Source organism: Theobroma cacao, chromosome 3 (assembly GCF_053813885.1).
Source record: "Theobroma cacao isolate CCN51 chromosome 3, ASM5381388v1, whole genome shotgun sequence".
Classification (NCBI taxonomy): Eukaryota; Viridiplantae; Streptophyta; class Magnoliopsida; order Malvales; family Malvaceae; genus Theobroma; species Theobroma cacao.
Genome location: NC_142641.1, coordinates 27774751 through 27787741, shown reverse-complemented (window position 1 = coordinate 27787741; position 12991 = coordinate 27774751). Strand labels below are relative to the sequence as shown.

At 34.2% G+C, this 12991-nt stretch overlaps 3 protein-coding genes and 1 non-coding gene across 6 annotated transcripts; 3 read left to right on the top strand and 1 right to left on the bottom strand.

Moving 5' to 3' along the window:
* The first annotated feature begins 219 nt into the window (after positions 1 to 219).
* Positions 220 to 1991, top strand: LOC18507040 (transcription factor MYB35). Of its 2 annotated transcripts, XM_088804372.1 has the most exons (4): positions 220 to 352; positions 501 to 630; positions 1100 to 1455; positions 1879 to 1991. In XM_088804372.1, the coding sequence occupies exons 1-4, from the start codon at positions 220 to 222 to the stop codon at positions 1989 to 1991; spliced, it is 732 nt and encodes a 243-aa protein (XP_088660498.1). The 2 variants fall into 2 exon arrangements, with proteins under 2 accessions (XP_088660498.1, XP_017972752.2); XM_018117263.2 differs by having other exon boundaries at positions 1100 to 1991.
* Positions 1992 to 3379: 1388 nt separating this feature from the next.
* Positions 3380 to 6772, top strand: LOC18507057 (tRNA (Ile)-lysidine synthase). Of its 2 annotated transcripts, XM_007099679.3 has the most exons (5): positions 3380 to 3933; positions 4139 to 4252; positions 4351 to 4638; positions 5252 to 5399; positions 6045 to 6184. In XM_007099679.3, exons 1-4 carry the CDS (start codon positions 3496 to 3498, stop codon positions 5348 to 5350), a joined length of 939 nt encoding a protein of 312 aa, XP_007099741.3. In that variant the 5' UTR covers positions 3380 to 3495; the 3' UTR covers positions 5351 to 5399; positions 6045 to 6184. The 2 variants fall into 2 exon arrangements, with proteins under 2 accessions (XP_007099741.3, XP_007099740.3); XM_007099678.3 differs by lacking the exon at positions 5252 to 5399 and having other exon boundaries at positions 3385 to 3933; positions 6045 to 6772.
* Positions 6773 to 7073: 301 nt separating this feature from the next.
* Positions 7074 to 8808, top strand: LOC18507041 (uncharacterized). Its single transcript, XM_018116761.2, has 2 exons — positions 7074 to 8213; positions 8398 to 8808. The coding sequence occupies exons 1-2, from the start codon at positions 7494 to 7496 to the stop codon at positions 8551 to 8553; spliced, it is 876 nt and encodes a 291-aa protein (XP_017972250.1). The 5' UTR covers positions 7074 to 7493; the 3' UTR covers positions 8554 to 8808.
* A 3866-nt stretch (positions 8809 to 12674) lies between these two features.
* LOC148763668 (small nucleolar RNA R71) lies at positions 12675 to 12781 on the bottom strand. Its single transcript, XR_016025663.1, has one exon. It is a non-coding gene; the product is annotated as a small nucleolar RNA R71 (small nucleolar RNA).
* Between the last annotated feature and the right edge of the window lie 210 nt (positions 12782 to 12991).

The window sequence follows — 12991 nt, the reverse complement described above, 5'->3', positions numbered from 1 at the left end:
TCTAATGCAAAAATGCCTTTCATCATGCAAATTTGATTGCATGAGATCCAGTCTCATGCTTTTCATGCCTGCTCACAAATACCTTAAAACCTTTCTCCTCCCTTACTTCTCAAATAGGTGAATCACTGTTATCATTTTTATCATCAATAAATTTTGGTATCATTTTATCTTCTCTGTCGCATTGTCAATTTCCAGTGTAATTCTGAATCAACAGATAAGATGGTCAGACCCCCTTGTTGTGACAAGCTGAATGTCAAAAAAGGCCTCTGGACTGAAGAGGAAGATGCAAAGATACTTGCCTACGTATCAAAACATGGAACTGGTAACTGGACTGCTGTTCCAAAAAAAGCAGGTTAATTATTGAAGTTTTCTGATACTGATATCAGTTTGTCGTAATTTCATTATTACTTTGTAGTTTTTTTTTTTTTTTTATCATTACTACTTTGTAGTTTCAATGCCATCCACTTTGTTATTTACCATGGACTGAGTGCGTCCTCCAGGACTTCGAAGATGTGGGAAAAGTTGCAGACTTAGGTGGACTAATTACTTGAGGCCTGATCTTAAACGTGAGAGCTTCGCACCCCAGGAAGAGGAGTTGATCATTCGGCTTCATGCAGCTATTGGAAGCAGGTAGATTGGTTGATAGTGCTTTCCTTACCTCCACATTCCTTCTTGAAGTAATTAGATGAGTGAATGGTTTTTCTTCCTTTTCTTCAATATTAAATCTTCTCTCCCCAATCCCCATGTTAAATTTGTAAGCTTCCAGCTTCTTTAGTTTGTTCTAGTTCTAAAATGTTCTAGTCTTCTTTGGTCAATATTCTGGTTTTGTTAATGAAGTGCTTTATGTGGTTTTGGCTCTCCCCAATTAGCATGCAACACTAAAAATTGGACAAAACTTAGATAAATAAATTCCCAAAAGTGTGCCACGTCTCATGGAAGTTTTTTATGTTTCTGCTTTCTCATGGGATCATAAACAAACGTAACTGTCGATGGTGCATGCCGGGTGATCCTAACTGTTCTAACAGGCTGTTTCTGTTACTGGTACAAGACTTGTGACTCTCTTAATTTCTTTCTCTGTGTGTCCGTTTTGGTGGTCCAGGTGGTCTATCATAGCCCAACAACTTCCTGGGAGAACAGACAATGATGTCAAAAATTACTGGAATACTAAGCTGAGAAAGAAGCTTTCTGAAATGGGGATAGATCCAGTTACCCACAAGCCGTTTTCTCAAATCCTAGCTGATTATGGAAACATTGGTGGCCTCCCAAAATCTAGAACCCGAATCGGATCTCTCAATAGAGACATGAAGAATGCATTTTTGTTAAAGGCAGAGCCGTATCCATCCCCAGCACCAGCAGCAGAAGGATTGATGACCACAATTGCATCATCAGGGATGGAACCAATCCAGGACAACTTCTTTGCAAACAACAGCATTAACCACCATGCTGACAGTGATTCTTCGCTGGATCTTCTTTCTCAGCTGCAAGCTATAAAAGCACTAGTGACAGAAGCATCAAACTACACTGGTCACCAGACCATCTCACCTGATCAGTTCCCTAATGAATGCTCATTATCGTCATCCCCCTCATCTTCCACTTGTTCTACTTGTTCCACCGCAGCACAACAAAAATCAGCTCTAGCCTTCAGTTGGCGTGATTTTCTTCTTGAAGATGCATTTTTACCAGCTGATCATCCACAAGGACAAGAAGATCACGCCCTGGAATTCTCGTCCAGAGACTTTGCTGGCCACCAAACTCCAAACGTAGTACCACAAAGTCACAGCAACAATGAGATTAGCGCTGAACGTAAAGTAGATAATAATAATGTTAACAATAACCACAATGGAGTCCAAGGCATGGATAGTGGGGTACCAAGCTACGGTTTTCATGCTTCATCATCCACTGATGATAGTTCATTTATAGCAACCATGCTAGATCAAGAAAATGAGATGTTCTCAGAATTCGCAAATCTTTTGGAAGATCCATGTTATTAACTCAGTTTGTTTTTTTTTTTCTAGGTCCATTAGTTAGGCCAGGATAATTGACATTTTTTTAATATAAATGGAGTACCATTTTTAATACAAACATCGTATCATATTGCCTATGGTGAAGTATCATCGGTTGTGGTTTTATTCATGGCCAATGTTATGGCATTGGATTACCATTATTTGTCTCTTTGTTAAGGCTGCTGAATCTCTGTTATCAACTAAAGTTCTAACTATCTTGGCCAGAAAAAGAAACAGATTTTAGCTAGGAATTTATTCCTTTGTTTTTTCTTTTTCTAAAGAAAAAGGGTCTTGTGCAGCCATAGCAGTTAATAGTTAAACTTGAGTGGTGTTTGCTGTCTCACAATATACTGTGATTGTAATTTTTCGGAAATAATGGTAAATTAATTTTTTTTTACTTTACCAAGCAAGTGGGTAAAATAACAATACATTGATTTTTAATGATTATTTATTTCACTCTGATTATGTTAATTTTTTTACTTACCAAACATTGTAAAGTAACTTTATCACTCACATTAGAATGTTAATAACTTCTCTTTTACTAAATATAAAAACATAAGATATTAACAGTTGTACAAGTAAATACGAATACGTCATAATTAATTAATCGTGTTTGAACCTTAAACATGTACAAATATAAGTTTATTAAACATGTAACATGACATGATACAATTAAGATATTTACTAAATATGTCAAATTTAAATTTTATACAACACAACATAATTAAAATTTATACAATTTATAACTTGCTAATACTATTAACACCATTGATACTAACACGATTGAAACGATTAAATTTAAAATATGTAAAATTAAAATATAATTCTTTTATTTAAATTTATGGCACAAAATTATAAATATTATAATATTAATCAAACATAATAAACTTCAACATTAATAATCATAATAATAATAAAAATATTAATATTTATATGAATCAATAAATGGATCTTAATTGTGTACTAAATGTATCTATACGCCATGTGAATACAAAACTAAATAAATGAGTAGTAAATGTGTCACGGATTGTACAGATATATGATAACATCATTAATTAATTTTATCTTATACGAATTTAAACATAATAAATAAATTTGATATGATTAAAATATAATTTACTCATATATTAATTATACCAATACGATTAACCTAAATCTAAAGTCATTTAAATTCGTATCGCGTTGTCGTGTGTATAAAAATTTTTCAGGTCTCGGTCATAACAAATGCCTCGGTTTCTATTCGGTTACTAAAAAAGGGCATTGGTTTAGCAATTGAACTATGTCAAAGGGAGGCAGCAAACCCATTTACCCTCTCAAAAAGGTAGGGGCCCATGAAAGTCATGTTGGGTTGGGTCCGGCTATAACCGGAATACTTTGTGATTTTGCCAGAGAAATGTCAAATGGGAAATCAAAACAGTTGATAACGTTCCGTTACTAGAAAAGCAGAGCGAAAAGCGGAGAAAACAGAGGGAAACGCCCAACAAATAAAACAATGGTGGCGATTTCTTTGTACAGAGGGAACCTCCACAGAGCACCTGCCATACCTCGGCGATGGCTAATGCCGACTCCCAAAATCTCTCTCGAAGACTTCAAATCTCTCTTGCACCGCCGCAACAAAGCTCTCTCTCGTCTCCGTTCCTCTTCTTCCTCCTGTAACCCTAACCCTAATCCCGCTTCAAACTTAAAGCCTCACATTCAATCCCCCAAACCCAATGGCCTTCCTATTGAGCCCAAATTGGGAGCGCAAGTGGACCCGGAACCGCCCCAGGATTTGACAGCTGGACCAACTTCCGCTGTGGTCAAGGTGGAGGTTCTTGGAGGATCCGACGGTGGAGATTGCTCGGTGAAGCAGGAAGATGAGCAGCCCGAGAAAGATGAGACTTTGCAAGTGGATGAGAAACTGCCTGAGGAGACTAAAGCAAATGTAGAGGTATTTTTTTTTTCCTTTGATTTGATATTTGGTTAAACTTTTATAGTTTTGAATTGTCAAGCGTACAAGGTAGACAAATGGATAACATTAGTTGACTTGGAGTGCTTACAAATCCCAAATTTTTTTTTTCTCTTCCTTTTTTGTGTATATGCAAAAGTTTCATTCTTGTTTGTTGAAATGTTCTTTATTTGTTTTTGATTGGTAGGTAAGCGAAAAAGTAAATGAGTTGAATGAAAAAGAGAAAAGGAAAAGGGATGTTGAGGAGAAATTACAAATTTTGAATGCAAAGAAGCATAATTTAGTACAAGTACTTAAGCAGGTAAACTTCCATTAAATTGCCTTTTGTTTCTAAGACTTGTGTTTTGGGTAAATGAGTTCCAGAATTTTTGTATGCAATTAATCAGTGATGTTTGATAGATCTTGAATGCGGAGGAGGAATTAAAGAGAAGAAATAGCCCACCAGGTATGGCCATACGTCCAGCTGTTCCACTTCAAGTGGAAACTATGAATGACTCTGGGTCAATAACTAGGATTGTCACTCCAAGGATGGGCTCAGAGGCTAATCTTGCTGGTGAAAATGAAGTCGGTGAAGCTGATGATGTTTCAAATGCTAACGTCCATAATCGTCATGTGTTTCGGATGAGCAGTACATCACCATCTTCAGAATCTCCTCTTAGAAGGCCTACCTATATTCAACACAATGTGGTAAAGTTCGCCCGTCACTAATTTTATGTTATTCTAATAAAGTATTAATGCATGTTTAAGTTTGAACGCCCATAGATTTTTTTCATCATTTTGTTGTACTGTCAAAGCTACTAGCCTGAACTAGGAACCTAAATTTATTTGAATGTGTAGTTTGGTCTCTCTCCTCCATTGACTATATGTGAATGTGCATTTTGGTAAAGATCTGAACCTAAAATTTACCACAAATCCTCTTTCACCTCTTATCCACTTTAGGAAATTACCAATTGCATATTTTATGAATCACTCAAGCGCCTGTTGTGCAATGATTTGCAGATTTATGGAGAATTATTGTATTAAATACTCTGGATTTGCTTTGGGTAGACACTTTAAAATTTGTGTATGGCCAGCATCTGCATTTCCTGTGTCTCCAAACCATGCAGCCACACCCTGAAAGTTGATTCTCGGCATCTCAGGGATATCTGTTATTACTCTTCGTAAATTACTGTTACAGCGGTGCAATTTTCTACAAGTTAATTCATTTAGCATTTTATTGGACTCTTTCTAGAGCTAGTGTCTTAGTTCATTTAGCTTTCAGCCATCCTCTCATGTTTCTTTTTCCATGGTTTGTCATCAGTGCCTCACTGTGTATCTCGAAAAGCCCCTTGGATGGAGATTTCCTTTTGATGGGACAACCATATATTACATCAAGTCTCTATGGCTTCTCTCTTGGTGAAGCATATGAAAGGCTGCTGGGAAAACCAAATATATGACCCTTCTTCCTTGTACAGTCAGATCCTTCTAAGTTGTTTTATGGATGCCTTTTAGAGTTGACATTATCAGTATCAACTGTGGAAAAATCATAACAGCCAAGTAGTCTTAGTGCTTGTAACAGCCAAACACTGCTTTCAGTTGTTATGATTAATTACCCTCATCTGGTCATGGCTCGATATTAGCCTCTTTGTGTAGTCTAGAGCTTTCCAACATGCATTTTTTAAATGAAGAAAATTAAATAACACATGTTATCGCACTGTCACCTTTTTGTGTTTTGAGGGACTAATGCATTGTGTAGCTGTTAAATTGGGGCCCCATAGAAGAAGATAATAAGCATCAACTTCAACCTGTTCTGTTTCAGTTAATTCTGTGGCTACTTTAGAAAAATAAAGTATTATGCTACTCTAGAGAAATAAGGTATTATTTCTTACTGCCATATTATAACATTGTTTGGAGTTAACATTCAAGAAAAATATGAAATTTGACTGGTTGATCTTCATTGAGGTGTACTAAAGTTGAATTATGTTGTGTCCTCATATATCAAATCACTTGTAAATGCCAGCTTAGTGCATGAAACTTGTTAAGCTATGTTTTGGTTTCTTTGAAGTTTGATTGATGCATATAACCATGTCAAGTATGCTAACTCTTATATATAGGTTCCTCACCCCTCCCGAGCAAGCATGGGGGTCACAGGTAGTCCATCACGCTTTGCTCCTACTGGAAATCAAGGTCATCCTGGGAATCCTCCTGCTGTATCTGTGTCTGGAACAAATTATGTCGCATCATCTCCATCCCCCGCAGCATCTGGTGGCAGTTCAGTTTTCAGAGAGGCTCGGCAGCCAAGTCCATGGAATTAGAATCTGTAGGCCTTCAAACACTTCATGTGACTTGAGGCTTGAAGATGTGTATTGTGAGCATGGCAACATTCAGGTCCTTTTTGGTTGTTCTTGCTTAAGCAAAATGAAAATATTGTTTTGCAATGTGATGTCAGCTTATCAGGTCCAAGCGGATGCTGTCATATTCTGTATCTTCCTGTACTCTGCCGAGACGCTACTTATACAGGTCCTGCTCAGCTGGGAACTGTAAATTTTTAGAATGTAGAAGAGGCCCTATCCTGAAGCTCTAGATTTTTGTTTTCTTTTGAATTTTTTCATTGTGAGGTCGGGAGGGAGTTGAATTTGTTAAAATAACTGAAATGTGATGAATCCATGGTTCTATGATCAATTTGTATATTTCAAGACCTTCCATGGTGGTCTGATGGTATTACTTGAGGGAAGTGATAGATGTGTACCGTAGGGATTTCGGCCTTGGGAGGAAAGAGAAGGCAAATGTTCAATGTAAACAGCATATTCTCCATGTAAGAAGAAATTACAGGTTTTGCTTCTTTTTCTGCTGCTTATATATGCCGTGTTTGCATTTGTTTCGCCATCACTGATTGGTACAGCTAACAATTTCAAAATTTGACAACTGATCCGCTCTTTTCTTTGGTTCTGGCTCTTGGAATATCATGTTTTGAGTTATATCATTACGCTTAGTCCTTTGAAAGTATATTTTTTTAAAGTAATAAAAAATTACATAAGGAAAAGTGTTGTATTTATTCAGCCTTCCTTTGTGTGATTTCTTTTGCACCATCAAACCATGTATGGTACTTAACACCTCACAGCAAACAAGTGAATTCTTGATCATAACATTACCCTTCTTATTAGTCAATGGCAGTGACATTTCCCATTATGTTCAGGCAAGGATGAAGAGCGGTTGAAACCCAAGGCCCAGGTCCCAACTCCCACCTTCCATTGCCGTTCTTTAGGACCCACTGAACGGAGTAAATATCAAAGCTAAACCTTCTCGTATATACTAGTATTGGGATAGATCAAGTCAACGGTCAATGCAATAACACATCAGAGGCGACAGACCTCCATCTCCTCCACCCCCGGCGCATGTTAGAAGACAATAGCCCTCACATGTGCGAGGTGTCCCAATCCAATGAACCCACCACAAAACCCTGACACCTGACCCCCACCCCCCACAAGAAGCACAACTCCCCATACGAGCAGCCCCTTCTTTCCACCCTTTCTTCATCCCAACACCACCACCGATTCGGTAGCATGGCTCACCGCACCACCAACAGGCGCATCTTAGCAGCACCAGAGCCTAACCCGTCGTCCCATTCCATAGATCCCACCTTAAGAGGGCTGCCTAATCCTACCATAACCAGCCATCCAACAACCCAAAAGTCAGATCCATTGATACCTCCCAAGAAGCCCTTTTTCATGACCAATCACTTCTCAAGATTGAACCTTCATCACAAAACCCGAACACCCCATAAACCTACCAACGACCATCATAACCACGCTCCACCTCAACCTAGTAGAGACATTCATTTGCAAGCCAAAGCCATGACAGTTTCAGCTGATGCTGCTGATCCCTCCAAGTTTTCACTTATCAAAGCAAACTACCTGCCCCTTAAAACAGCTAAAGAATCACTGAAAGAGAAGGTCAGGAAAGCATCAAAGGATTTGGATAAAAAGAGAGAACAACATCATCAAAGATCAGTGCTTGATAGCAAGAAAGTAGATTTGACAGTCAAGGAGAAACAAGTGAAGAATCTTCATGATGTGAAGAAGGCTTCAGCTTCATTAGGCAGAAGGAGATCTTTTTGTGGTTCACAAGTAGAGTTGGCTGATATTCTTGCAAATTGTGGTGTCAAAATTGTTTCAGTTGATATGCCACCGTTTATGCAGATCCATGCTGTTGATTGTGCAAGAAAGACTCACGATAGCCTCGAAAAGTTCACTTCCAAGACCCTTGCACTCACTCTCAAAAAGGTAAATACTAGTAATTTCTAGTTAAAAATTTTAATTGTCAAGCATCCAAGTAGTAGAAAGAAAAAGATATTTTGTTTTCACTTTGCTGCTTGTATTGTTTATGGATTATGGTGTTTTTGTTGATTCTATGATTTGGGTATTTGAGTTTATGATTGATGTAATTGATGGACTTTTGGGTCTGCAGGAGTTTGATGGTGTCTATGGACCGGCATGGCATTGTATTGTGGGGACGAGTTTTGGGTCTTTTGTAACACACTCAGTTGGTGGGTTCCTATATTTTTCAATGGATCAAAAGTTGTATGTCCTCTTGTTTAAGACAACTGTACAAAGAGCTGATTGAGGTGGGGTGACATAGAACACTTTGGAAGTTAAAGTATATCTAGTATAGAAAAACTGTTGGAAGCTTAAAGCAATGTTGTCCTATTTGTAGCTTGTACATGGCTTTTGATAGGAAGAAAAGGGTAGGATATTTGTTTTAATTTTAATTGTGTAAACGACCCTTTTTGAGTGGTCTAGCCTATAAGACATATTTCTTGTAATGTAGTACTTGTTGGGGTTTAGAAATACAGAATCCATTAGCAGCGTACATTCCCAACGTGCCATCTTCCCTTTGTTTCATAAGTAGTACTAATTCTTTCTGATTTGTTTTTATTTCGTCCCTTCCTCACATTTCCTGGTTCAAACTTTTAGTAGGTTTCTCCTATTGTTAATAGGGCCTTACTTTTTGGTATATTAAACAACCCAATTGTATGCAATAGAGGAAATGAAATTGCTTAGAATTGATTAATTGCATTACATTGCTAGAGAATGGAAGCTGCTTTAATTTCAGAATCCTAGCACTGATAGAAACGTGGCATACTATGGTTGGTCCCTGCACTAGGAGGGTCTCTAAAACTAGAGAGCACCCCCCCAATGCTCCTCCTGCAACTCCAAGACTATCAGGTATGTTTTTTCACATTTTACTTTTGACCCCTGAGCATACGGCCATGTCCTGCAATTTAGCATTTATTATTTGACGATGGTTGTCCCAGCATAAGGCCATAGCCCATAGGTGATGGAATCAATTCTAGGCGTGTTGTGTTCTTATTTTGACTTGCAAATGCTTAGAAGAAGTCTGCAAAACATGCAAGGCAAGATTGTCGGTGGCCTACCGAATAATTGTATCTGAACTCTGAACATGCCTGTAAGCCCTAGCATGAGTCTTTTGCCTACATTGATGTTTCAGATTGGGGTTAGACTTTTGGCTAAGCTCCTAGCTTTATTCTGTTGTTGCTCATTTTAAAGTGCGTTTATAAATGAACATAATATAATACAAATCAATATTATTTTATTATTTAGTAATTATTAACTTATATAATAATAATTATATTCTTTATAAGTGAACATAATATACAATATAAAGTGTATGTATTAAAAGATATTAGAAGTTATATATTATAAAGTGTGTATATATATATATTATAATTAATAATTTTATAAATTATAATTTTTATAATATTAACGAAAAATAAAAAATAAATATATTTATATTTAAAATATATATATATTAAAAGTATTTTAGCGTATAGATATATAATAGTAATTATATTTTTTATAAATGAACTCAATATGTATAAAGTAAAGATATTAAAAGACATTACAAGTTAATTAACAATCATAGTTTCATTAATTAATTTAATTAATTATATGAGTTTATTTTTAATTACATGAAATTAAAAAAACAATTAATTTTCAAAACTATTCTAATATCATAATTTCTTTTTAGATAATGAAGTTTATATATTATAAGTTTATATAAACAAAGGTATATATATTATAATTAATAATTTTATAAGTTATAATTTTTGTAATGTTAATACAAAATATAAAACAAATATATTTATATTTAAAGTGTGAATATATATACACACACTAAAAGTATTTTGCTATATATATATATAATAGTAATTATATTCTTTATAAATGAACTCAATATATATAAAGTAAATATATTAAAAGTCATTACAAGGTAATTAATAATCATAATTTCATGAATTAATTTAATTAATTATATAAAGTTATCCTTAACTACATGAAATTAAAAAAAATAACTAATTTCAAAACTAGTCTAATCTCACAACTTCTTTTAAGGTTTGTATATTATAAGTTTATATAAATAAATGTGTATATATAATAATTAATAATTTTACAAGTTATAATTTTTGTAATGTTAACATAAAATAGAAAGTAAATATATTTATATTTAAAGTATATATATATTGATAACTCTATGATATAGAATTATTTAAACTTAATTTTGATAATAATTTGGCTCAGTTTTTGTAGTAATGCATAGAAATTAGTAAGTTTTATTTAATTATTTTAAATTAGTTATTTTAGATGAGTAAATCTAATCATAGTCAATTTTATGCTTAATTTGGTGTTAATGAGGATAAGATAAGTTGTTATTGATTTATTTGTGCTTTTGTAGGTGTTTGAAAGAAGAATTTTTTTTTAAAAAAAAGAGTAATTTTAAGGTGCGGATTTTCAATGCACATGTTTTGGTATTTTGACCATAACTTTTTCTACAGAACTCCAAATGAAGCAATTTTTAGACCATTGGAAAGATAAGAGAAAAATCTACAACTTTCATGTTTAACACTTCACTCAGTTTGGCTTATAGGGTGGTCAAAAATCTTGTCGAAGTTGACACATTGCAACAGTCTCAGAGCAATTACGATTTTTGTTAATTAATTGGGTAAAGTTGCGACTTATATAGTCTGATGAGAAAATCTTAACGAAAATTAACTTCTTTCTTCACCCAACTTGATTTAATTTTAAAGCTTATAAAAATAACCTCTCGGAGGACTTGAAAAAAAGAAGGAAGAAACACCAGATTAATATCTCAGAGTCAAGCCACAGAGTTATTGAAGTTAAGAAGAATTTGCAGAATTCAATTAGATTTGGAAATCAACAATACAATTCTTGAGTTTTTCTATATTTTATTTTATTCTCTTATTTTCTTGGTTTGGTTCTTAATGTTTAAATTTTATTCAATGATAATGTGTGACTTGATAAGGAACTAAATTTTTAATATAAAATTATGATTGAACTCAATATATAGTCTGAATTATTTATCTCTCTTTTATTTATATTTGATAGATTTAAGTTGTTTATTTTTTTTTATTCTTAATGTTTCTAATTACCTTATCACCAATTATATTGAATTGGAAACCTAGGCTAAACCTTGACGAAGGAGATTTAGGTAGATCTTGAATAGAATAGCGTATGATCAAATACACTTAGTTGATTAGGTGGTTTGATTTGCATATAGGGTAGACATAGACTTATAAGCCATACGTAGCCAAAATTAGAGCACGAGCTTAATGAATCTTTCTTCAATTTAATTTGTATAATTAGAGCACGAGCTTAATGAATCTTTTTTCAATTTAATTTGTATAGACATATAGTAAATTAATTGAGAGAGATATTTTTATAAGAAACTCGACAGACACTTGTAAATAATTTAAGATTTTAGGTTAGCAACTTAATCTATTAAACTAAGTTAAGAGAGAGAGAGACAATAATCAGATAAAGTATTGAGGGATATCATAATTTTAGGTATGGTAGTCATTCACATTTAATAAAGTAAATTCGCATAGATTAGTTTTTGTTATTAGTTTATTAATATAAATTTTTCTTTTTAATTGTTTAGATAAAATTAAAATGTGTTAATTTTAGTAGTTAACTGTAACGATTAATTCAATTCTCTATGAGATCGACGCTCTACTCATATCTATATTATCTTTGCGATACGTACACTTGAGTAAGTAGAAAATTGAACAAGTTTTTTGGTGTCGTTGTCGGAGAATTGATTTTTAATTCTTTTTTGTTAATATTAATACCAAGCATTCTTAATTTTAATCTAGACTTTTCTTTTCTTTAATTTTTCTTCTTTTTTTTTTAGGTACTTTTGGTCGTCGTATACGAAGAGCTCGAAATTTGAAAATCGTTCCTTTTGATCCAAAAAAAAAAAAAAAATTCATAGACTTCTGAGGAAAAATAAAAAAATTTCTGCTCCAAGTAAAACAATTGCTGATCAAGAAGAGGAAGAGACTAAGCCTTTGAGGGATAATGCAGTCCCACAACTACAAAATCTCTATTCTAGTATCCGAAAACTTCCTATTCAAGCTAATAATTTTGAAATTAAGCCACCAATTATTCAAATGATTCAGATTGCTGTTCAATTTGAGGGTTTGCTTAATAATGATCTGAATGCTCATATTATAAATTTTCTGAAAATCTGCGATGCATTTAAGGCTAATGGTGTTATTGATGATGCCATAAGATTGAGGCTTTTCCCTTTTTCATTGAGAGATAAAGTAAAGAGTTGGTTAAATTCGCTTCCTACTGGTTCCATTAATACTTGGGATGATTTGGCTAAAAGTTTTAGCAAAATTCTTCCCACCTACAAAGTCAGCAAAAATGCGAAATGATATCACTTCTTTCATGCAATTTGATTCTGAATCACTATATGAGGCTTGGGAAAGGTATAAGGATTTGATGAGAAGATGTCCTCACCATGGATTACTTAAGTGGTTGCAAATTTAGACTTTTTATAATGGCTTACTGGGACCTTTTAGAACTACCATTGATGCTGTCGCTGGAGTTGCACTCATGAGTAAATCCATTGATGAGGCTTATGATTTGCTCGAAGAGATAGTTTCTAATAATTATCAATGGCCATCTGAAAGATTGGGTACAAGAAAAATTGCTGAAATTCACGAATTAGATGTGAT